Source organism: Pelobates fuscus, chromosome 5 (assembly GCF_036172605.1).
Source record: "Pelobates fuscus isolate aPelFus1 chromosome 5, aPelFus1.pri, whole genome shotgun sequence".
NCBI classification, from domain to species: domain Eukaryota; kingdom Metazoa; phylum Chordata; class Amphibia; order Anura; family Pelobatidae; genus Pelobates; species Pelobates fuscus.
The window spans coordinates 207,272,532-207,297,442 of NC_086321.1; the positions used below are offsets into that span (position 1 = coordinate 207,272,532).

Sequence of the window (24,911 nt, forward strand, 5' to 3'; positions counted from 1 at the left end):
GTAGTTTTTCTTCTTTTAAAAATAGTCTCCTCCTTTACTGTGTTGATTCCCTTTATGTATTTAAATGTTTCTATCATATCCCCCAGTCTCGTCTTTCCTCCAAGCTGTACATGTTAAGATCCTTCAACCTTTCCTTGTAAGTTTTATCCTGCAATCCATGAACCAGTTTAGTAGCCCTTCTCTGAGCTCTCTCTAAAGAACCAATATCCTTCTGGAGATACTGTCTCCAGTACTGCGTACAATACTCCAAGTGAGGTCTCACCAGTGTTCTGTACAATGGCATGAGCACGTCCTTTCTACTGCTAATACCTCTCCCTATACAACCAAGTATTCTGCTAGCATTTCCCATTGCTCTATTACATTGTCTGTCTACCTTTAAGTCATCAGAAATAATCACCCCTAAATCCTTTTCCTCAGATGTTTAGGTTAGGACTCTATCAAATATTCTGTACTCTGCCCTTGGGTTTTTACGTCCAAGTTGCACTATCTTGCACTTATCCACATTGAATGTCAGTTGTCACAACTCTGACCATTTTTCTAGTTTTACCTAAATCATTTGCCATTTGGCTTATTCCTCCTGGAACATGCACCCTGTTACATATCTTAGTATCATCAGAAAAAAGACATACCTTACCATCAAGACCTTCTGCAATATTTGGAAAATCCATCCTATGTCTACAAGTAAACTTGCATTCTGATTCCATCCAGAACTTTGACAAATTGTTATGGCAACATGAAGCCACAAGGCTCTTTTACGCAAGTTTATTTTGTTTTTGTTGTTTCTAGGACTCCGAAACATTTTGCCTATTACATCTGCTAAAGTGCCAATTGTAAAATTCTACCATGGAAGGAGTGGCCTTGAAGGAGACATCAGTCTGTACAATACATTGGTGAGTTGTGAAATTTTGCACCATGGCAATATCTAGGAAATGCATTTTATTAATAGTCTGCATACTAAAATAGCTGGAAACCTAAAGGCCAATAAAATAAATGTATTCTAGTCCGTATTGATAATTCGATTTATTTATTTATTTATTTATTTATTTATTTTTCCTCTTCTTACGTGTGTTTTCTCCCCACTTTGTAGGCTCTTCATAACACTGAATTACTCGCGTCTTATGCTGCCATTGATCCACGAGTCAAATACCTTTGCTACACCATGAAGGTCTTTACCAAAGTAAGGTTTGTTAAAAAATAAACATGTATTTAACCTGTTGGTAAGAAAACTTAAGGTCCTTTGAAAAGTATTAAATCCATGTTTTACAGATCTGTGACATTGGAGATGCTTCAAGAGGCAGTCTATCATCTTATGCATATACTCTAATGGTGCTATTTTTCCTTCAACAAAGGAATCCACCCGTCATCCCTGTTCTCCAAGAGGCAAGTAGCAATCACTCTGTATTCTATGGTAACTGTCTATTCCCTTACAAATAAAATAACTGATGCAACCTCTTAAGGCAGCAGATTGTAGACCTATGCATAGTGTGCACAAACTCTATTTTTCTAAAACCTTTTTTTATGTGTCTCCTTATCTGTAGACTACATTTTTATGTTGCTAAATATAGCAGATTAGAGGGAAATTATCTTTTCCTTTATTCTACTCTAGTTACCAAATTTTCTTTTGTTGGTATTAAAGAATGCATATCTTATTCATTCCAACTCTAAACTTTATTTACCAAATCTGGATGGTGCATGACTTTTGCACAATTCATAACACTTATATATATATTTTCTCTGACTCCAGATCTACAAAGACAAAAAGCCAGAAATTCTTGTTGATGGTTGGAATGCATACTTTTTTTCACAACTAGATGAATTGGTAAGTATGAGCCTCTATTTTGTGATTTGTAGTTTATTGGAAGGTGTGTGTATATCGTATTAGTCCAGTGATGTAAAAAAACAGATACAATTTGTATCTTGTAATACCTTTTTTATTGGACTAACAGAATTTTTTTAATGACAAGCTTTCGGGAGAACCTCCCTTTCTCAATTCTAAAGCATTTCTGATCAAGACGACACATAGAATTCAAAGTTGAGTTGTGATACAGGGGTTAAAGCGACATGAGTGCAGATAAGACACAGGTTTGTTAGAAAATAGACACCATTTTTGCTGAGGGTCATAAATATCTTTCTGAAGAGCAGAGTGAGGAGGGAGAGGGAGAAGAAAAACAAACAAGCAGACAGTGCAGAAGATGGTACACTTTATACACACACATAATTATGTATATGCAAACACATGAACACACGTACATATACATAAACACATATGTGTTTGTGTATAAGTACATGTGTTCATGCGTTCGCATATACATATTTAAGTGTGTGTGTATGTCTAAAGTGTACCATCTTCTTCACTGTCAGCTTGTTTGTTTTTCTTCTCCCTCTCCCCCCTCACTCTGCTCTTAAGAAAGATATTTATGACCCTCTGCAAAAATGGTGTCTATTTCCTCCTATCACATGACTTATGTTTGCTTATCCATCATTCTTAAAAAAAAAAATAAAAAAAAATAAACTTGAATGTGAAAACAAAATACATGTAGAAATCCACACTTCTGGATTTGCCTCAAACTATATACAGTGATCATCAGAAAATTGTTTCAGTAAGTAGTACTTCACATACTTCCCTAGTCACAGTTTAGCTCACTTGCCCCCGCAGCCAGGGTTAAAACTTAATTTTTATGTATTCTTCTTCATGGCAAAATGCTACTTCAATCAGATGTTCTCTCTGAGACAGCCACTTGAGGCAGGTTAATTCCTGCAGAAAAGCAATGTTTTCAGCTGCTGAGTAATAACTGATGAAGCTTGGCACCCAGACCGCTTCATTCACCTGAAGTGATCTAGGTGCCTATAGAGTAGCTTTAAATCATTGAATGTACTGTTCCTGAGAAGTGAAGGCTTCCCTCTTAATGTGTAGTTAAGTTGGCACGTTGTTATACTGGTGGAGACCTCACTTGACTTTAAAGGACCACTCTAGGCACCCAGACATCTTCAGCTTAATGAAGTTGTCTGGGTGCCAGGTCCCTCTAGGATTAACACTTTTTTTTTTATAAACATAGCAGTTTCAGAGAAACTGCTATGTTTATAAATGGGTTAATCCAGCCTCCAAATCCTCTAGTGGCTGTCTCATTGACAGCCGCTAGAGGCGCTTGCGTGATTCTCACTGTGAAAATCGCTGTGAGAGCACGCAAGCGTCCATAGGAAAGCATTGTAAATGCTTTCCTATGCGACCGGCTGAATGCGGGCGCAGCTCATGCCGTGCATTCAGCCGAAAGGGAGGATCGGAGGTGGAGAGGAGGAGGAGGAGAGCTCCCCGCCCGGAGCTGGAGGAAGGTAAGTGTTTAACCCTTTCCACTCCCCAGAGGCCGGCGGGAGGGGGTCTCTGAGGGTGGGGGCACCCTCAGTGCACTTTAGTGCCAGGAAAACGAGTGTTTTCCTGGCACTATAGTGGTCTTTTAAGTAAAATCGGTGTATACTTATCTGCTTTAGGGTTGCACTATAAATCTATCAGAAGTGCAAAAAGATCAAACACTTAATCAAGTTTTTATGTTGTCCATTTTTGTCCCTGCCTTTTCTCCTTAAAGAGACATTATTGGCCTGATTTTGGAAAAAACAAAGAATCTGTTGGCGAATTGTGGCTTGGCCTTCTCCGTTACTATACAGAAGATTTTGATTTTAAAGAGCATGTCATCTGTATCAGAAGAAAAAGCTTGCTGACTACCTTTAAGAAGCAATGGACATCAAAGTATATTGTTATTGAAGGTATATGTGACTATTTCTATCAGTGAGCACTCCAAATTCCATTAGAGCTCAGTTTTTTTTTCTGCAGTTTTCTTGTGTTTCTATCTAAAATTGTGGTGCTACCCACTTTCCACTTAACACCTTATAACACTTATTTAAATTCTGGGGGGGAGGAGAGGGAAGTGAGTATGGCAATCTATAAGATCCCCACCTCAACTGAGATGTCTGATTGCATAGTGCTGTCTGGATTTAGAAGAATGAGATGGCTTTACCTAAAGCTGCCACAATCTACAGCTCTTGGTAGAACAAGTGGGTGAACCGGGTCATTTTTGTAATCTGGATTGTGCTCAAAAGTGTTTAAATGTGGATCTGGGAAGGTACCTTAATGGTTCAGAATTTTCTGTTGATCTTCTGTATACATAATGAGATACCACATGCATCCAAGGTGCATCACACTATATGCCTGTTCCATCACAAGTGATGGGAACAGACGAGATACCACAAGCAGAAGCTGATCATGCCTTTTTGAACCTATTGCCTCTGCTTTGTTTATGCTCTGTACAAATACATTGATCAGCCTCTGCTTGGATCGTGTCTTTATCAAGAACTATAAAAATAATTGTTCTAAAGTTTGAGAATGTGGGACTTATTCATATATATTTATTTGGTTTCTTATCTTTTAGACCCTTTTGATCTCAACCATAACCTTGGGGCTGGGTTGTCACGGAAGAGTAAGTCTTGATTTAATTTAACTTTAAATACAGTTTAGTGACTTATAATAGCTTGACTGTTATTTTTATAATTTTGGTCTTTTTCCTTCTAGTGACAAATTTTATTATGAAGGCTTTTATCAATGGAAGGCGTGTATTTGGTACTACTGTAAAAGATTTCCCCAAGGAATATCCAAGCAAAATGGTGATATGTTTTCCTTTTATCTAATAAATTGGTCTGTTTTCAATTATTTTGGAGAGTCTGAAGTATGATTTGAAAACACCCAAGCTCTACAGGGTTCTAGAATCAAATTTTTGTATATGTGGAGTCAATCTGAAAATATTTTTGAAAAATATGTTTTGGAGGTTCAGAACTATTTTTTTTTTTAATTAATAAAATCTTTTACCCAACAATGACGCTTAATAATACAAATTTCTCAATTTGCAACACATTTTTCCCCATATAGTCTATAATCTCACATATAAATTATTCAATGTGCAGTCATTTATCAGGTGTGTCTAGATGTATAGTGATGCATTCAGCCAGAGGTGCACCCTGCTGTCAATAGTATCGCCAGATCTGCTTTTTTGACTGCCATTTTAAATTAAATGAAGGGGTTAAAACAGGGGTGCAAAAGTTATCAATCTAAAGGCATGCAAAGCATCATAGGATTTGAAGTTATAAAATATCTAGGATCTACATTTTGGGCACCCGAGGGTTAAAAGAACAACAAAAATGAGTGTTGGCATTTTTGTATTTATAGATCTAAAACCTAAAATGTGTGCTGAATAAACTTTTGTACTATAGCAAGTATAGAATTTTATTTGGTGGTACTGCTCATTGAGCCATAAACAAAACATTAATTTATACTCTCTGTTTAGAACAGCAATACATTAAATATGTCCTTCTGGTCATTTCAAACGTTGTACTCCACAGAAATGGGAGTTCTCCCTATTAATAGTCTTGTTTCTTGCCTTTCTACATAGGAATACTTTTTCGATCCAGAAGTATTGACTGAAGGGGAACTTGCTCCCAATGACAGATGTTGTCGAATTTGTGGTAGAATTGGACATTTTATGAAAGAATGCCCTAAAAGAAGAAAGTAAGATTTATTTTTGGTCTGTACTTACCCCTGTTCTGTAAGCCTAGTTATATAGACGTTGAACTCGGAACAGCCGTATAAATATCCAGTGCTTAAAGGGACACTATATAGTCACCAGAACAACTCCAGCGTATTGCATTTATTCTGGTGAGTGTAATCAGTCCCTTCAGACTTTTTTTTTTTTTTATTTAACAGTGTTTTCAGAGAAAAGGCAGTGTTTACATTACAGCCTAGGGATAGTGGCCACTCTTCCGATGGCTACTAGAGGTGATTGTTAGGGCAGTGTGCCATCAATTTAACACTAGCCTGTCTGGAACTCTCGTTCTGGGTTAATGACACTGCTAGAGATGGAGTTAAGCATACATATAAACTCATGTATAATGACCACTTCAAATTACAGGTAATAGTCCTTTAAGATTAGGGCTATGCTGCTGCCGCAGTACGCTGTTTCAATACGAAATTGACTCTCTGACATTCATTATTATTATTATTATTATTGCCATTTATATAGCGCCAACAGATTCCGTAGCGCTTTACAATATTATGAGAGGGGATCTAACTATAAATAGGACAATTACAATTAAACGTACGGGAACAATAGGTTGAAGAGGACCCTGCTCAATCGAGCTTACATTCTATAGGAGGTGGGGTAAAACACATTAGGGCAGGAATTTGAAGTCAAATAAGGTGGGCTGCCCTTTAGGAGAGGGCAAGAGACAGGTATGTGAGGTAGGGGTTAGTCTTGGAGGCCATAAGCTTTCCTAGAGAGATGGGTTTAAGGCACTTCTTAAAAGATGCAAGACTAGGGGAGAGTCTGATGGCAGTAGGCAGGCTATTCCATAGGAAGGTAGCCACCCGCGAGAAGTCTTGCAAGCGTGAGTTGGCCGTACGGGTGCGGACAACAGACAGGAGGTGGTCACGGGAAGAGCAGAGAGACCGAGAAGGGACATACCGTATTTATCGGTGTATAACACGCACCTCATTTTAAGAAGGAAATTTCCCCCCCTCCCATAGTGTTCCCCCACCCTCATCCCATAGTTTCCCCCCTTTCCATAGTATTCTCCCCCCCCTCCCATAGTATTTTCCACCCCCTCCCATAGTGTTCCCCCCCCTCATCCCATAGTGTTCTCCCCCCCTCCCATAGTGTCCCCCCCCTCCCCTTGTCCCATAGTGCACTTTCCCTTCCCTCGTCCCATAATTACTTACCTGTCTTGAAGCGTGGGCCGGCTTCACAGCGCGCACTGCGGTACAGGAACTTAAATTTCAGGTTCCGGTTTCCGGCGGGACTGAAAGGAAGTGTGCACACTGAGTGCGCACTTCCTTTCAGTCCCGCCGGAAACCGGAACCTGAAATTGAAGTTCCAGTACCGCGGTGCGCGCTGAACACCGGCCCACGCTTCAAGACGGGTAAGTAAACCTTCACATTTGCTCCATAAGACGCACCACAAAAAAAGTGCGTATTATGGAGCGAAAAATATGTATATCGGCGTATAACACGCACACATCATTTGCCCCCTATTTTTCATGTTATACGCCAATAAATACGGTACCTCTGGATCTGTGAGGAGATATAAGAGGGGCTTGAGTTGTTCAGTGCTTTATAGGTGTGAGTTAGTACCTTGAATTGTCTCCTATAGCATACAGGAAGCCAATGTAAGGACTGGCAGAGGGGTGAGGTGTGAGAGAAACGACTAGAGAGGAAAATCAGTCTAGCGGCAGCGTTCATTCTGGACTGTAGGGGTGCAGTACGGCTTCATGACATAACTGGCTTGTGGCGTGCAGCAATTGAATTAATTCAAGGCTCCAGCATTGCTTTGTTCATTTAAGATAATCTGCACTGCCTTTTGCCCAGCAGAAACCTTGTTGTTGTTTTTTTTGTTTTTTGTTTTTTTTGCTGCTAGGTAGTGTCCAGTGAAATGCTTCTTATAGAGAAGTGTTGTTGAGCATGATGTAGCATATTGGATGAATTTTTTTATATGTAACCGAAACACATTTGGAAGCTATAAAATGTACGGTAAGTTATTAAATATTTGCACATCATACATCGCTCGAATGAGTTAAGGATGAAAGGTTTTCTTTAAAGGAACACTATAGTCACCTAAATAACTTTAGCTAAATAAAGCAGTTTTAGTGTATAGATCATTCCCCTGCAATTTCACTGCTCAATTCACTGTCATTTAGGAGTTAAATCACTTTTTCTGTTTATGCGGCCCTAGCCACACCTCCCCTGGCTATGATTAACAGAGCCTGCATGAAAAAAAAAAAAACTGGTTTCACTTTCAAAAAGATGTAATTTAGGGGGGGCGGGGCCAAGCAGCCAAGCGGAGCGGACGCCATAATTCAAAGCTCCGGGCCTGAAAATCGAAATCTCAGGAAATCCACCACCTTCAAGCTCCATCCAAGCCCAAAAGTGCCAGCCTCACCTGGGCACTGACTTAAGGAGCAGACACATGCCATTATTTTTTACCGCTCGCAAGCCAATCTGCCCGCAATACCCGGCGGTCACCCAGGACTAGCGACCTCTGGAGCCCTGCGGGACGTGCGCAGACTCTGGCCGACTGGGCCTACTACTCACCCGACCCAGAAACGACTCCCCCTGGGGCAGAGATGGGCCGTACGAGACTACAGACCGCGTCCATGGCTTAACAGCAGCAGCGAGCGGCCGCATATCTCCGGAGCTCCGGGTAAAGAAGCCTTTTTAAGCCTGTTCCCCACTATGAATCCCGTCAAACAAGTTGCCCAGGACCCCCACAGCCCCACCGGACCAGATGGGGAAAAAAACAAAGAAAACGAAACCTGATAAACCCAGGTCTGGGGCGACAATTTGAGATCTGTGGCGGCAGGCCCAAGACGCACGCGGACCCAAAATGGCGTACCTCGGGGATGAGAGCTCCGACTTCTATGAAGACCTGCTATACGAACAGGTAGAGGACGCTCTCCCTACCCCAATCCAGCAGCCTAAGCCCCACACAGCATCCCCACAAACAGGCACAGAAGCAGATACTGCCCCAGTCACCACTGCGGTCCTAAAAGACCTGCTGGCAGACCTACACAGGAAAATCTCGGCAGATATGACAGCACTCAGGGGAGACCTGCAGGGCTTAACAGGCAGGATAAGCAAATTAGAAATCACATCCTCCAAGGGCACCCAGCAGATAGAATCACTACAGCAAGCAGTCAAGGAGCTGCAACAACAGAACCTAAATCATGATCACCGCTTCACTGCCCTAGAGGATGCCAGGCGCCGAAACAATATTAAAGTGCGGGGAGTCTCAGACAAAGTACCTGAAACTGAATTACCACACTTCGCGAGGCGCCTACTCTCAACCCTGCTGCCACCAAAAACCGCCAAAACAGTAATGCTCACCAACTTGTTCAGGGTACCCCGGCCAACCAGAGCGCCACCCACTGCCTCCGGGGATGTTATACTCCAGTTCCAAACGAGCAGAGACAGGGCCGTGGTGCTGGCCGCCACAAAAGGGCAGACCCCATATCATTTTGAGGGGATGGACTTGACACTCTTCACAGATCTCTCGGCAAACACCCTAGCATGGAGACGCACCTTCCTCCCACTCACTACTCTCTTGCGACAACACGCTATTCAATACAGGTGGCGACCCTCCCGAGCTCTGTCCCGCACGTGACGAGACGCTCACGATCCACGACCCACAAGACAGCGAGACTCTCCTCCAGAAATTGGGACTCCCAGCTGCAGCACTGACCCAAGAAGAACAGAACACAGGGCCCAGGAAAAGGCACACATGGAACCCGGCAGGGGCCCCCACATTTGTCCCAAGAACTTCTACACCGGACTCATACGCTCTAGCCACAACCTAGCTGCAGGACTGACCCCAGAGGACACAACCTTTTGCATCTCTTCCTGAGCACACAACTAGATGTGCAAACTACACCTAGTACCATAGCCGCTGCCACTACAGTAAGATAGATACTAATATTCAAATAACCGCATCAGTTCGCTCTATACAACTCAATGCCCATGAGCATACACACCCTCTTTGCAGCACATAACACACAAGCAAACATGGCAAAACAACACCACACAGGGGACATGCACAGGCATACACACTGGCGGTAAATCTCAACCCGCTCTTAAGCTCAATACAGACATCCAGCTGACCTTTAGGGTATCCTGCCACGGGTCACCTCTGGGCCAGATACTGGGACCCCAATCTAAGTAATCCACCCCAGCATTAGCCTGCCTCTAGGGCTCTTAAACTAGCCCAACCTAAGACGCACATCGCACTCAGCGGCCAACCTGAGCCTACTCTTACGGTAATAGGTAATATAGGGTAACACTTACATACTAACACGATGAAACTACAACTAGCACTACCACACGTTCCATGTTTGCTATAGGTTTATATGTCCTCTCTTTTTTTAATGCCACTTGAACACTCTTCTCACACGTATGGGATGTAGCCGCATAAATTTTTGCCCGACCGAATAACCCATTCTAAATTGTTCGCCTACGACAACTTAAATGTTTTCTTGATCTAGAAATGTTTAATTAGCCTGTTAAGTACTAATACAAAAATGTGCAGTACTACCGCTAGCCAAGTACCAGTCTCTTATTATATGCTATTGCGTTACAATTGCACCTAATCTTGGGACACAACCTTTTCAGCTGTAGCTTGAAGAAATAAGCCGTAGCTCTGCCACCAGCCTCATTAAATGGAGACGATGAGCCACTGAGCCACCCCCTTTTCGGCCAAAGGCCGCCTATGACCCTCACAACAAATCTCACTAGGACGCATTAACCCTTTCTTTGACTATGACAAACTACCACATTAGCACCGAAAACGCTACCAGGTAGTCGCACTGTTACACAAACCTTACAACACATACCACTTTGTTACATATATAGAATCTCACAGAAAAGCAATGTTATTTTCATGTCCTGTTATTTTAAACTGCAACTCTGCCATCCACGCTGCAAGACCCCTAACATTAGAGGTCACCGACAGGCCACAGCCGAACTTATTCAGGTGTATCCTGATACTGCTCCTGTTTTGACTGTTTAAGTTTGTCCTATACATTATTCCTTTAGTATGCCTTCTACTACCTGCTTTTCTCGCCCAATATGTTGGACACAATTGCCTTGACCTGTTACAGTGTGACATTCAAACTAAAATGTTAAGCGGTTGCTCACCTTGCACTCACTGTGCATGCTCAAGTCAATATAGCCTCACAAGTAGTTTATTGTGTTTATATGTTGTTTCTTAAGTGCATTACCGCCACTGTTTAACGTTGTTTTATTAATACAAATAAGGAGGTACTGCTAATAGTTACCAATCTACCAAGCTATGCCCACATGTATGGTATACTGAATTCCTCAATGCATGTACTATTATTTCTATAACCTCAACATTCATAGCTCAGGTACCTTTCTGTACTTTGTAGCCAGATACTGCTCTGTTTTAAACGTGTCCATGCAATCTTTACCATAGCATAGGCGACAACTGTTTAGTTAAGCATGTTATATAAAAAAAAAAAAATGTGCAAACTGTCATGCCACTGTTTAACTTGTACGTAAACTGAACCACGCTGTTGTGGCGCTTATTGAAATACTGTAACCACCTGCACGACCAAAATAAAGAATAAAAAAAAAAAAAGATGTAATTTACCTTAAATAATTGTATCTCAATCTCTAATTTGAACTTTAATCACATACAGGAGGCTCTTGCGGGGTCTAGCAAGCTATTAACATAGCAAGAAATAAGAATCTTAATTAAACAGAACTTGCAATAAAAGTCTAAATCGGGCTCTCTTTACAGGAAGTGTTTATGGAAGGCTGTGCAAGTCACATGCAGGGAGGTGTGACTAGGGTTCATAAACAAAGGGATTTAACTCCTAAATGGCAGAGGATTGAGCAGTGAGACTGCAGGGGCATGTTCTATACACCAAAACTGCTTCATTAAAGGGAAACTCCAGTGCCAGAAAAACGATCCGTTTTTCTGGCACTGGAGGGTCCCTCTCCCTCCCACCCCCCAATCCCCGGTTACTGAAGGGGTGAAAACCCCTTCAGTCACTTACCTGGGACAGCGGCGATGTCCCTCGCCGCTGCCTCCGCGACGCTCCTCCTGGTGATTACGTCGGCCGGTGGGCGAGAGTAATCTCGCCCACCGGCCGAGGAGACCTAATGCGCATGCGCGGAAATGCCGCGCGTGCGCATTACGTCTCCCCATAGGAAAGCATTGAAAAATCATTTCAATGCTTTCCTATGGGGAATAGAGCGATGCTGGAGGTCCTCACACAGCGTGAGGACGTCCAGCGACGCTCTAGCACAGGAAACCTGTGCTAGAAACTAGGAAGTGACCTCTAGTGGCTGTCTAGTAGACAGCCACTAGAGGTGGAGTTAACCCTGCAAGGTAATTATTGCAGTTTTTGAAAAACTGCAATAATTACACTTGCGGGGTTAAGGGTAGTGGGAGTTGGCACCCAGACCACTCCAATGAGCAGAAGTGGTCTGGGTGCCTACAGTGTCCCTTTAAGCTAAAGTTGTTCAGGTGACTATAGTGTCCCTTTAAGGTAAGTAGGTGAAACCTTATTGCAGATGAAAATTTATATTAATTTGAAGATCCTCCATACGTTTATGGATAACAATGTGTTCAGTATGGTATTGGTGCAGAATTTTTATATAAAGCTTTTTAGCCAAACAATGTTTTTTTTTTGTTTGTTTTTTAGCAGAGTAAGAAGGCGACAAAATGAAGGTGCTATAAACCAAAGATATATCGATAAAAGGACACCAAGGAAAATTGAAGATGGGGGAAATAAAAATATACCCAGTGAAAACTTTTGTATAGATGGAAAACCAAACGGCAATCAGAAAAGCCCCTGGCTTGGAGGTAGAGCAACACATGAAACTTCCAGAGATAGAAAAACCACTAATGAAAAATGGAGGTGGCAAGAAGATAGAGAACTTAGGGAGAAGCGTTGCTTTATTTGTAGAAGAGAAGGCCACATTAAGAAAGACTGTCCTCAGTTGAAAGGGTTAGCAGGTGAGGAAAAAACCCTCTATCATTTGCCGCTATTCACTTGTCATCGCTTTTGGTGATGTCACCAAATAAATGTTTTGGTTTTTTTTTTTTACATTTTTGTAACGCAGGAAGTCCTGAGTCTGATGTTCTGTGTGGATCTCCTTCTGCTTCAAGCCCTTTAAAAAATCAAGCCAGATTCAATCAGGTGAGTACTTAAACTATTTTGACTACATTTTTAGAGAAACTGTTATTTCTGTTAGCGCATTGAAGCTACAGAAACCGTCAGTAAATACGATTAATTGGCTTCATTATGAAGTTGCAAAACCTTCAAATTGAAAAATGGAACTGTAAACTATGTATGCTTATGGGTAATTTATTTATTTAAAGCATGCTTCTTTATTGCACTTTTTCTAGATGTTGTGGAAAAAGATGGGTGTAGGAGTGCATGTGCCCCTTTTTGTCGCTGTTTGTCAATGTAGGAATCAAGGCTCTTGAGTAATAAATGAGATCTGTGCTTCCTTGGGGTTGTACTGTCTAGGTTTCAATTAGCGAGGAGATATTCTCAGCAGACCTCGGGTATAAAGCCTAAACATTCTAAAACTATTGCTATTATATTATAGTGCAGTCTCTATATATTCCTAATTGACTTTTTTTTAAAGAATAGGTTTATTTTCTCCCCTTAATCTCTTGCCTAAACTCCAAATCCATAACTACTCAAAGCAATATATGTGGATACACGTTCTTTGAATATATGGTTGATATTGCTTCCCAGTGGGATGAGGTTTCCTAATAACCTAATTTCTTGTTGAACGTTGTTCTAAGGATTTAGCCACCTAAAACACCTGCAAGTTGTAACTTTATCTTTAATTGCTGCCAATTTAATTTCTAGATAATGAAAAAGCATAAACTATTGCATGTTATATGGTATACCTTCTAGTCATAATCTCTATATGGAAAAGGCTTGGTTATTGGATTACTTAGAATGTGACAAGTGATGTCTCATCACCTTACAAACTAGTTGTGTCTTAACATGGCTCTTCTCACTTTTATCCATTGCATATTTATCTAGATTTGTATATTGACTGATGTACAGTCTTGTGTAGATGCTATGTGTCTTGTTTAGTACAAGTTTTTATGTAACATAAACAAGGGAAACTTCTATTAAAGAATAGAAGCATTTACACAGGCAAAACTGCTGGAGGCTTGTCACATGTAGACAGACTGGGCCGGTGCAAGGATATTTTGTATACACAGGCGAAGATGATTTTGGCACCCCCCAAAAAAAATCTTCACCTCATAACCACTACTCTGTGCCTTTTAACACCCTCTTTTAAATGTCTTACTCCCTCCCCCTCCCCCCCAGTCCGTGTGTCTCCTTCTCCCAGCCTCATTGTGTCTTTTACTCTTCCCAGCTCCTTTGTGTGTTTCTTTCACCCCCAGCCCATTTTTATACCCCCAGCCCTCTTACATCCCCAACCCCATCTGTGTGTTTCTCTCCACTCAGGCGCCCTGTGTGCCACTCTCCCCTCCATGTCCCTTAGTGTTCATCTCCCCTCCCCGTCCATTAGTGGTCCTCTCCCCTCTCTTGCCTGTCCCTTACTGGTCCTCTCCCCTCAATGTCCCTTAAGTGTTCTGCTCTTTTCTCCCCTCCCTTAGTGGTCCTTTCCCCTGCCCCTTAGTATTCATCTTCCGTCCCCTCCCCTCCCTGTCCCTTAGTGGTCCACTTCCCTCACTCTCTTGCATGCCTCCTACCAATCTTGCACCACGGTCCGCTCGGCCACGCTACAGGAGCTTCTGACTTCTGTACCTGGCCGGACTGACAGGAAGTGCTCTCTCAGTGAGCACTTCCGGTCTGGCCGGGTACAGGAAATAGAAGTAAATAGAAAAAATAGAAGCAAATCATGTACTTCTCGTATGGCACTTCATTACTGACTGGACAAATTGTTGTTATATATGGTGTTTAAAACTGATTAAAATTTGAATATTTTTGTTTTGCAGGTGATGTCGTCACAAGAAGATAAAAAGAACCAGAAAGTAGTATTCACTCCTCAGTCAGGTAAAATATATTGTATAAGAAACATGTGTACCACATAATTAAAATGGGTAAAATGTTGTTACTTATTATGTTTGTACATAAGTTTGATTTATTTTAGACTAGTTTTGAGGACAAGCTCTGTAACACCACTGAAACTAATAATGTACAAGACATATCTTCAAAGTTCTTTGGTGAACTGGCTGTGTGCTTGGCACAGTTTAAATGAGATCTGTGGGGGGGCGGGGCCTAGCTAACATGGCCGACGGACGTGTTTGAGGGGAGCTCCTCACACAATCAAAGCGAAATCTGCAAAAAGACAGCTCAGAAACCGCTAAACTGAGGCTAAAGCACTTAAACCTAAATCGCACACTGAAGGGGAACTCTTATAAGCGACTGAGGAGCACCGTCCACTATCCGCGACCAGAAATACTCACAGCGGCCTACCTGAATGGCGGACCACATGGATGGGAGACACGGCCGGTCTTCCAGCCACCCGCCGTCACAGCACCATAACCGACCCGATCCCCCCCCCAAGACCGGTGGGGGTTATCCCGGTCCCACCTGGGGACGCAGCAACTACAGAGCACGAGTGATTCCCTAATCCCCCAGGATACTCCTTCCCAACAAGCAGAAACTAAAATGGCGACTGCGGAAGGGAACACGCAGATGTCAGCATGGGAAGCAAGGTTCAACGCAACCTTTGACAGAATATGTGCAGCATTCTGGGGCCGGATTGAAGCCCGTGCAGCAAAGATACAGCCGCCGTTGAACCTAGGGAACAGGCATCAGCAGACAACCCGAAACGTACAGCAGCTCCCAAGTCCGGAGACACACCGAATGCAAGGCACTAGTGTCCCCACAAGACGCACCTACCACGCGGCTGAAGCTGCTGCTGTGACCGCTCGTCCTTCATCTGAGCTGGGCGCTCATCAGGAGGAACTCCTCCATAGCCAGCCATATACCCAGGGAAACGATCGGAATCCGGCGGAACCCTGGGCCCACGATCCTGTTGATGGGATCAATGGCAAACGGGCTCGAGCACCTACTAAGGCCTCAGGCCGAAGACAGGCGATCCCTGAGCACAGTGACACCGCAGCATCGACGAAAATCAGCCGACCTCACCATCGGAGAAGACACATCTGCAGACCGGAACGGACCTCCGACATGGCAGAGCTCCACGAGGCTACCACCCCGAGGCACAGCAGACGAGCCCCCGGCAGCCGAACAGCACTCATACCCTGCGGAGTGGGCTGAGCCCATTGATAGACACTAACGGACATGTCGGCTACAGCCTGGCGACATGACTAGCGCTTAGCTAGGACCTGGGAAGTAAAATTTGAACAATGCCTATTGAGTTCCTTAAGTTTGTTCCTGTACATTGCCTCCGTTGACCAGCCTAGCACGACCCTATAGGGTTTCTTGACACGCAAGTAATATGCTATAACACTGCCTAAACCAGTTAGCCTATTCCTAAAGCTTACTCTCAAATAGTCAGCCAGCATAGCCTTTGTTTAATTATTTAGCTACACACAAACAAGCATTCACATACCAGCGAGACTTAATGCGACAGACGTACTTAATACAGCGAGATACTAATCTGCCATAACTTACAGAGCTGCGCATCTAACCATACCACCAAGCGTGAATATTTTTACTATGTATACATGTAACCTGGCGAGTTTATTGCAAACGGCAGATGTCCCATAGCCTGTTTATTCTTAGTTTTTTTTTTCATGCTAAAACAAAGCTCCTTACCCAGACCCAGCAGGAATATTTTATATTGCACGTTTATGCTTTATAATCCTCTGCAGCACTCAGTAGGCATGGGCTCAGATCGCCTGTTCCCATTTAATCTTACTTAAACTAATGCGTTTGCCTAATACCTTACTCGTTTTTTTTTTGTTTTTTTTTACTCTTGTGTTTCTTTAAACGGTTAGCTTACTATCTACCTACCTAGCGGATCTTATGGTCCATAGCTTGTGTTTTCAACGAAAGTTTAACGACAAAAAATTTAAAAATGAGGCATCGCAACTCTGAAAATGTAATCTAATTTTTGCGTATATATGTATCAACCCTATACTGTAATTCACTCAAACGTTTCCTCCAATTTCTCTTCTGTATCCCATCTTACATGCCTTTAATAAAAGAAAGATTGACAAAAAAAAAAAAATGAGATCTGTGTAACAATGGGCTTCTTTATCCATCGAGGTATTGATCATCCACCCAAGTATTCATTTACAGTGGCCACAATTATTCAGTACAGATGTTTTGTGAACATTTTGTAATATTGTAATTATATGTCAGGTCAGTTCTTGTGGGTTTTTTGTTTTGAGTTTTTTTTGGGGGGTGTGGGGGGAGGGGTGTCATTATTTTTGCCGTGCAGAATCAAACAAACAGGATTGCAAAAAAGAAATTTCCAGGCACTCTGTGTTAAAGCCGCAGGCAGATTTTAATGGAACAAAAAGAGCAGCAACGTTTCGACCTTCTGAGAGGTCTTTTTTAGCTTGAAAAAGACATCTCAGAAGGTTGAAACGCTGTTGCTCTTTTTGTTCCATTAAAATCTGCCTGCAGCTTTAACACGGAGTGCCTGCAATCCTTTTTTGCCTTAACATGTTGTGATTGCTGGTCCTGTTCCAGTGCACCGGTGGCTGCTGGGATTGAGTGCGGTTCCTACAATCATATTTACAAACCGGATTGCATTGACATTTGAACAAGAATATGTATGGTTACGGATGTAACATGAAAAGTCAAATACTGCACTTTTTATAAAGTAAATTAAATGAGTGTAAACCTGGGGGGAAGAAAAAGCATAAGAATAAAGCAAAATAAGTTTCAGAGTAGGCTAGCTGAAATTACAAGGAATAAAACATGAGAGCAGAACCACCAGGTTACTTGCAAGCTGAACTCAAGATGCTTGCCATGACTGTTACAGTAAGTGAGAAGCTCAGAGAAAGAAAACTTAAATGAAACTTCAAACTGCAGCTTAATGGTATTGTAAAGGAATGAAAGGAAACCGCCAAATTACTCTCTCAGATCAAGTGACCCCATGAAAGCTGCCCACTTAACCCATGTCTGTGCTAATAAAAAGGGTCTGGTAGTGTCCAGACTGGTTTATATTGTAGATTGACCCTCCCAAGATTCAGTGGTTTGCAGCATCACTCCAGCCCCAAGTGTTGACCGAAACCTGCCCCCAATGTCCACATGCTTCTCTTACCGCAACCAGGGCTGAGCCTCTAAGTCATGAGCAGTGATGTTTCCCCACGTGTGTGGACTGCGCACGGTTGCATTAAACTTCTTGTTTCCCCACCTAAAAGGGGAAGGGGCGGGGAGTTTTAAATTAAGCTGTACCATAAGAGTGAACAGTTTAGGTTGCCTCTTGTGATCCTACCAGATTTTCCAAATGCTCTAGCAAATGGCATCAAACACCCTGCAAAAGCCGCCTTCCCAGCTTCAGACAGTTGCCTGCTCATCAGTGCTGCCATCTACAGTTTTGGCAAGTCTTGTGGGAGCCACCTGCACAGACTTTGTCCAGGATCAATGCTTTGTGGGGGGGCACCAGGATAACCCTAATTGGCTGCTAGGGGCTCTGAGTATCCAAAAATTAGAGATCGACTGTTTCTCCCACCGAGGAAAGACACCAAGCCGCAATACACTGGAGACCGCCGTTTCATGATTTCAGGAGTGGCGAGACCTGGAACCCTCTCCAAGGAGGCCCAGGAGGTACCAAACATGGTGCCTGCAAAAGAATCGATTGGCAGGGTATTTTTGCCCCTAAATCTCTTTGGTCATTTGCCAGGAGCACAAGCTTGCTAGGACAATCAAGCCCCACTCCTCTCAGCTAACACATTGTGTTTTTCTTAACATTTTTGCAAACCTATACATAAATACAAAAGATACCCCCGATCGTCTACTTATTAAAGCCGTTTTGCTTTTTCTGGCATATTTTTTTAATTCATTTACCGGTTATGTAGCCAAATGCAAGTTGTGGTTGCATTAAAGATATTGGTTTGTCAATCGATAACCCTAATAATACACAAGGGAATTCAATAAATCGGGGTGGGAGGAGTGTTATAAATGTGAATTGTCCTAATCATATTTTCATAGATGGTGCAGAACAAAATTAACAGGTTTATGATTTTAAGACCATTTTTGCATTACCTTTATTGCATTTTTGCACAACAGGTGTCAGTAGTTGGAAGGCTCTTCTATACCCCAAAAATACTCCAAGTTAATAAACTAATCAAAAAACCCTTTGCTGTGACTCATCTGAGGAGGTTGGGCTGTGGAGCTAGTTGTAGTTTGAATTATCACTTTACTAACCCAAAGTAAGGCCATAATAGCCAAACTGGAAAACATCTCCAGTACAATCATGCTTCCAATTCTGCTACTTTGGCCTTACATTTTAAATTCTCACCCCTAGTGAATACACCTGGCACTAAACACTGAGCGTGGGTGAAAGGTACTCTCAGCACCATGCCCTTTTACACTTGTGCTTGATGACCTTTTCATAAATAACAATTGATTTTACATTCTTTCTTTCTTTTTCTCTATTTTAGGCAGCCTCTCAAGTAAATACATGTCTCAGGGAAAAGCCTCCCAGAAGAGGGCAATACAAGAATCTTGAAGGGAGAAGTTTACTGCCAGAGATTGATTTATCCGTCCATGTGTATGCCTCTGTGGATTTTTTTGGAAATGAAGTTTACTTTTGTAAAGCATCTCGGTTATTGGGCAGCAGTAATGAAGAGACTTTAATTAAAACTAAAACAATTTTTTTTTTTAAACTTTTAATTTTTACTTTTTAAAGACATTGAGTTTTTCAAATTGAGAATCCCTGTTTTAATGCAGTCCTCTTACTGTGACAACTGTTCTTAATTTATTTTTATTTGACAATTTTAACAGAAAGCCATGACATCCATGTTTGTTTACAAAGAAAGCTGATGGTTGGCTCATAGAGTGTATACATCGCTGGCTCGTTCAATTTTAATTGCAGAGTAAATCATAAAATGTCCTCTGTTTTGTGCGCAGATTTAAATAATTTCTTGGATTTTTTTTTTTTTTTTTTTCCTCCACAACAGAAATATTTTTGAAAGGTAAATGATGTTTATTGTTTACTTTATGTAAAATTGTGGACTGCTGATGTATTTACATACATGATTTTATTATAATGAACGCTATGTGGGAGAAAAGTTGTGTTTTGTCCATTTTTTTTTTGCTGTGTGGGTGTGTGCATACATTGGTGAATGTGTGGATTTTGGATGTTAAGCATATCTCCGCCCCCTCCTCAACTTTGGTTTTTAGAATTGAACTTAATCAAAATAATCGGGAAACGTTCCTCACTTTAAAATTTTGAGATAGAATGTCCATTACTTCTGATGTTTGTCTGCTGAGGTTTACTTCAATCAATAGGCAACATTATCTGTCAGATCCTGCTTTTCTATTAAAATCCATGATGGAAGCACTAAACCTGAGCACTGCTCTGTTTACATCATACCTCCAAATGAATGAAATTACAAAAGCTTACGTTCGCTCAAAACATAATAATTCGTACCTGCACTATGCATCCAAAAGGAACTCCCATTTGTCTTTCATTAAGTGCCATATATGCAAAGTAAGCTTGCATGTTACTAAATATAATGCCAGCAATATTCCTTTTTTTTTTTTTTTTTTTTTTTTAAACCGGGAACTTGGTGCAATGTGGAGATTCACCCCCATAGAGTGCAATGGGCCCAAACTGTACACTGGTAGTGGTTGAAAACCTTTATAAAAATGTAAAAGGCGGGGGCGGAGCAACGCGGCGGTCGCCATTTACCACCGCTCCGATTCTCCAGCGCACAAATCACCGAAAAACAGTGCGCAAACGGACCAATAGCAAAACAAAAGCTACGGGATCTGACTCCCGACACCTGGCGGAACCCATAGATGCCTTTCTTTCAGACGTCTGGCACAAAATGCTGCACCAAAGCATCTGGGGCCTACCGCATGCGCGACCAGTTCCAGACCAGGGAGCTGCCGTTGTGGCTCGGGGCAAACTCCCAATACTCCGAGGAGGACTTCTACACCCCAGAAGAAATGGGACGGAGAACCCTCAAACAGACCTCGAGCGCTCCCAAACTGCACCGGTCCATAGGCAGCATGCTTCAATCCCCCCCCTCCTGCACGGACTCAAGCTGCTGAGGCGGTATCACCGGAGAGATCGGAAGCAGGGGACTCCACACACGGCATGGCTGCTGCAAGCACTGACGCCACACACGCACAAACCGCTACTGAATCACAACCGGCAACTAAGCAGGACATTCAGCTGAAGGGGCTAGCGGCGGAGGTACAAACGGTGTCGGCCCGCACCCAAGCAGCAGAACAGGAGGTGAGAGAACTTTGCCAAGACCTCACCTCCCTTAAGAACACAGTCACTCAGATGCAAACGGTATAAGCTACCACCAGCAGACAAATTTCCATACTGGACGACAGGGGCAGGAGTAAAAACGTTAAAATTAGGGGCATAGCAGAAGCGGTGCCACTGGAAGAATTGCCTCACTTTATAAGTCAATTAGTGGCCTCACTCCTCCCTAACAAGCAGGCGAAATACTTCACCTTTGACGGTGTATACCGCGTAGCCAAACCACAGAAAGCACCAAAAGCAGCCTCACATGACACCATCTTGAGATGCCAATCCTTGACGGATAAAATTGCCCTCATGACAGCCATCAAAGGAAAATCGCCATACAACCTCAAAACGCACCAAATTCACTTTTTCCAGGACCTAAGCAGAGACACTCTCTTGTGGCGCAAGAGCTTACAACCCCTCACTGCCACCCTGCAAACAGCAGGAATCACGTACAAATGGGCAACCCCCAGAACACTGTGGGTGACCAAGAACGACCAACACTACAAGGTTTCCACTCTGAAAGAAGGCCCAGCCTTACTGACCACGCTGGTAATACCCACCGACGCCGCTGTGCCAACCGCTGCCCACCCGGGGCCCACGTCCTGACACCCAGGCGGACTATACTGATAGTTAAACAGTAATGTCATTCCCGTTGTTTGTTTTGTTTGGCTTCATTTGCTAAGTTACTCAGTTACACAGTCGCATAGCGCCATGGAAAGGTACTTGTAGACTAGAATACGATACTCACCCCCCTTAATGCCTAAGGTTACAAGGCATGACATATCGAAGAGCATCCTCACAAAATAGCCTTGCAACGACATAGTCTCAACCCTATAAAGGCACAGAGGCCTAAGCTCCGTATCATAGTATATTCTAACACAGATGAAACACTGACGCCTGGTCCCTCACTCGCTACTACACCCAACATAGCCTAAACGGTGTACAGGGCAAGGCGATCTATAAGTTCACACCCTGTACCAGGGCCCCGACGCGGCTTAAGCGCCCCATTGGGATAACACTAGCTATACCCGCCTCACTAACCGCTGGTACAGCAAGATACCTCGCTAGAACACACAGTCCCTGTCTTAAAAATAAAAAAATTTGTGCAAAGGAGATTGTAACCCGCATAATACAACAACTCAACTGATATTGAACCAAATGCAAACGCTGTTGTGGCGTTTCTGACCATGTATGTATTATTACAAAAGCACCAAAAATAAAGATTTACAAAAAAAAAATGCAAGCTGCCGTCTTTTACATATAGGTGAAAAAAAAGTCTTGCTGGGTTTTAATAAACTTTTTTAGACCATGAGTTTTTATCTATATATAAGCTGGGGACAAAAAGTTGAAGGTAAAAAGGTTTTCATCAATAATTTTCAATATATAAAAATCAAGTAAAAAATGGCGCTATAAAATTAGTGAAGATAAATTTAAAAACCACAGAAAAGGCTAGCAAACACTAATGAAAGTTAAAATTGCTCTAAAAACACCCCAATAATATATAAAGGAAAAAAAAGTGCCCTGTGCCTTTAAGTGCTAATTTAACAATTTTAACACTCTGTGAACAAATATTGATGATGAAACAATAGTGAAATAAAGTGCAAATACAATATGTTCTGTAGTTAATGTTCGAATAAATGAATCCAATTTTTATACACTATGTAATTTTAGTGCACTTTGTGAAATGAACAGAAAAACACTTACTCCTCAGAGTATAGAACCAAAAGAAGGTTTGTCTTGAAATCACTCCACATATAGGTAAAAATTAGGGAAACAAAAAGAAAAAAAACACAATATAGTGTAAATCTGTACAGGGAGTGCAGAATTATTAGCCAAATTAGTATTTTGACCACATCATCCTCTTTATGCATGTTGTCTTACTCCAAGCTGTATAGGCTCGAAAGCCTACTACCAATTAAGCATATTAGGTGATGTGCATCTCTGTAATGAGAAGGGGTGTGGTCTAATGACATCAACACCCTATATGAGGGGTGCATAATTATTAGGCAACTTCCTTTCCTTTGGCAAAATGGGTCAAAAGAAGGACTTGACAGGCTCAGAAAAGTCAAAAATAGTGAGATATCTTGCAGAGGGATGCAGCACTCTTAAAATTGCAAAGCTTCTGAAGCGTGATCATCGAACAATCAAGCGTTTCATTCAAAATAGTCAACAGGGTCGCAAGAAGCATGTGGAAAAACCAAGGCGCAAAATAACTGCCCATGAACTGAGAAAAGTCAAGCGTGCAGCTGCCAAGATGCCACTTGCCACCAGTTTGGCCATATTTCAGAGCTGCAACATCACTGGAGTGCCCAAAAGCACAAGGTGTGCAATACTCAGAGACATGGCCAAGGTAAGAAAGGCTGAAAGACGACCACCACTGAACAAGACACACAAGCTGAAACGTCAAGACTGGGCCAAGAAATATCTCAAGACTGATTTTTCTAAGGTTTTATGGACTGATGAAATGAGAGTGAGTCTTGATGGGCCAGATGGATGGGCCCGTGGCTGGATTGGTAAAGGGCAGAGAGCTCCAGTCCGACTCAGATGCCAGCGAGGTGGAGTACTTGTTTAGGCTGGTATCATCAAAGATGAGCTTGTGGGGCCTTTTCGGGTTGAGGATGGAGTCAAGCTCAACTCCCAGTCCTAATGCAAGTTTCTGGAAGACACCTTCTTCAAGCAGTGGTACAGGAAGAAGTCTGCATCCTTCAAGAAAAACATGATTTTCATGCAGGACAATGCTCCATCACACGCGTCCAAGTACTCCACAGCGTGGCTGGCAAGAAAGGGTATAAAAGAAGAAAATCTAATGACATGGCCTCCTTGTTCACCTGATCTGAACCCCATTGAGAACCTGTGGTCCATCATCAAATGTGAGATTTACAAGGAGGGAAAACAGTACACCTCTCTGAACAGTGTCTGGGAGGCTGTGGTTGCTTCTGCACGCAATGTTGATGGTGAACAGATCAAAACACTGACAGAATCCATGGATGGCAGGCTTTTGAGTGTCCTTGCAAAGAAAGGTGGCTATATTGGTCACTGATTTGTTTTTGTTTTGTTTTTGAATGTCAGAAATGTATATTTGTGAATGTTGAGATGTTATATTGGTTTCACTGGTAAAATTAAATAATTGAAATGGGTATATATTTGTTTTTTGTTAAGTTGCCTAATAATTATGCACAGTAATAGTCACCTGCACACACAGATATCCCCCTTAAATAGCTAAAACTAAAAACAAACTAAAAACTACTTCCAAAAATATTCAGCTTTTATATTAATGAGTTTTTTGGGTTCATTGAGAACATGGTTGTTGTTCAATAATAAAATCCTCAAAAATACAACTTGCCTAATAATTCTGCACTCCCTGTATAATAGGTATAATCAATAAAGTAGATAAATTGGCAACTCACAATGGTAGAGCAGTATGAAGTCTGCTCTAACTTTTAGCGCTTTCAAATCCTATCTGCTGGATTCTGTTGAAGCAGTAGGATAGTGTACTTGAAACAAGCAAGACGGCACCGGAATAAAAATTCAAGGATTTTACTATTACCATGACGTAAAGTCATGATTTTATTAATGACACGGAGGCGAGTATTATGCTGCACTCTTTCTTTATTTCCCTCAGCAGCAAAGAAAAAGCTTTATAAACATAACCAATAATAACATTAACAGTCTCAGGTGTATTCTTCCTAGTAACAGGCCAATTAGGTTCCACTTCTCCAGCATAATAGGCTCTGTCAGCCAATCCTGTTCCTCTTTATTTACAGTCCCGAAGAAGTAAAATTATCCAACCAAACATTGAACTGTACAGGAAGGGGTTTTCCCTTTCGATGTGGGGGTAGATTAGGCTGTAAAAGAGGAGAAATATGGTAATACCTTAGCATAAAACTGGGTATACGCATAATCATAGGTATTTGAGAGAGTGTTTGGCCAGTGTTTGTCAAAGGGA

At 42.1% G+C, this 24,911-nt stretch overlaps 1 protein-coding gene across 2 annotated transcripts in view; it reads left to right on the forward strand.

The window, feature by feature from the left end:
* Positions 1-19,769, forward strand: part of TUT7 (terminal uridylyl transferase 7) — a 69,231-nt gene extending 49,462 nt beyond the window's left edge. The window contains exons 18-29 of one of the 2 annotated variants that reach the window (XM_063454978.1): positions 787-890; positions 1,088-1,177; positions 1,267-1,380; positions 1,745-1,819; positions 3,582-3,759; positions 4,422-4,469; positions 4,562-4,653; positions 5,436-5,551; positions 12,256-12,569; positions 12,677-12,753; positions 14,547-14,604; positions 19,140-19,769. In XM_063454978.1, coding sequence (XP_063311048.1) covers positions 787-890; positions 1,088-1,177; positions 1,267-1,380; positions 1,745-1,819; positions 3,582-3,759; positions 4,422-4,469; positions 4,562-4,653; positions 5,436-5,551; positions 12,256-12,569; positions 12,677-12,753; positions 14,547-14,604; positions 19,140-19,207 — 1,334 coding nt within the window. In that variant the 3' untranslated portion in view covers positions 19,208-19,769. The remainder of the gene's footprint in view (positions 1-786; positions 891-1,087; positions 1,178-1,266; positions 1,381-1,744; positions 1,820-3,581; positions 3,760-4,421; positions 4,470-4,561; positions 4,654-5,435; positions 5,552-12,255; positions 12,570-12,676; positions 12,754-14,546; positions 14,605-19,139) is intronic. The other variant, XM_063454979.1, reaches the window with a different exon arrangement.
* Positions 19,770-24,911: the final 5,142 nt, after the last annotated feature.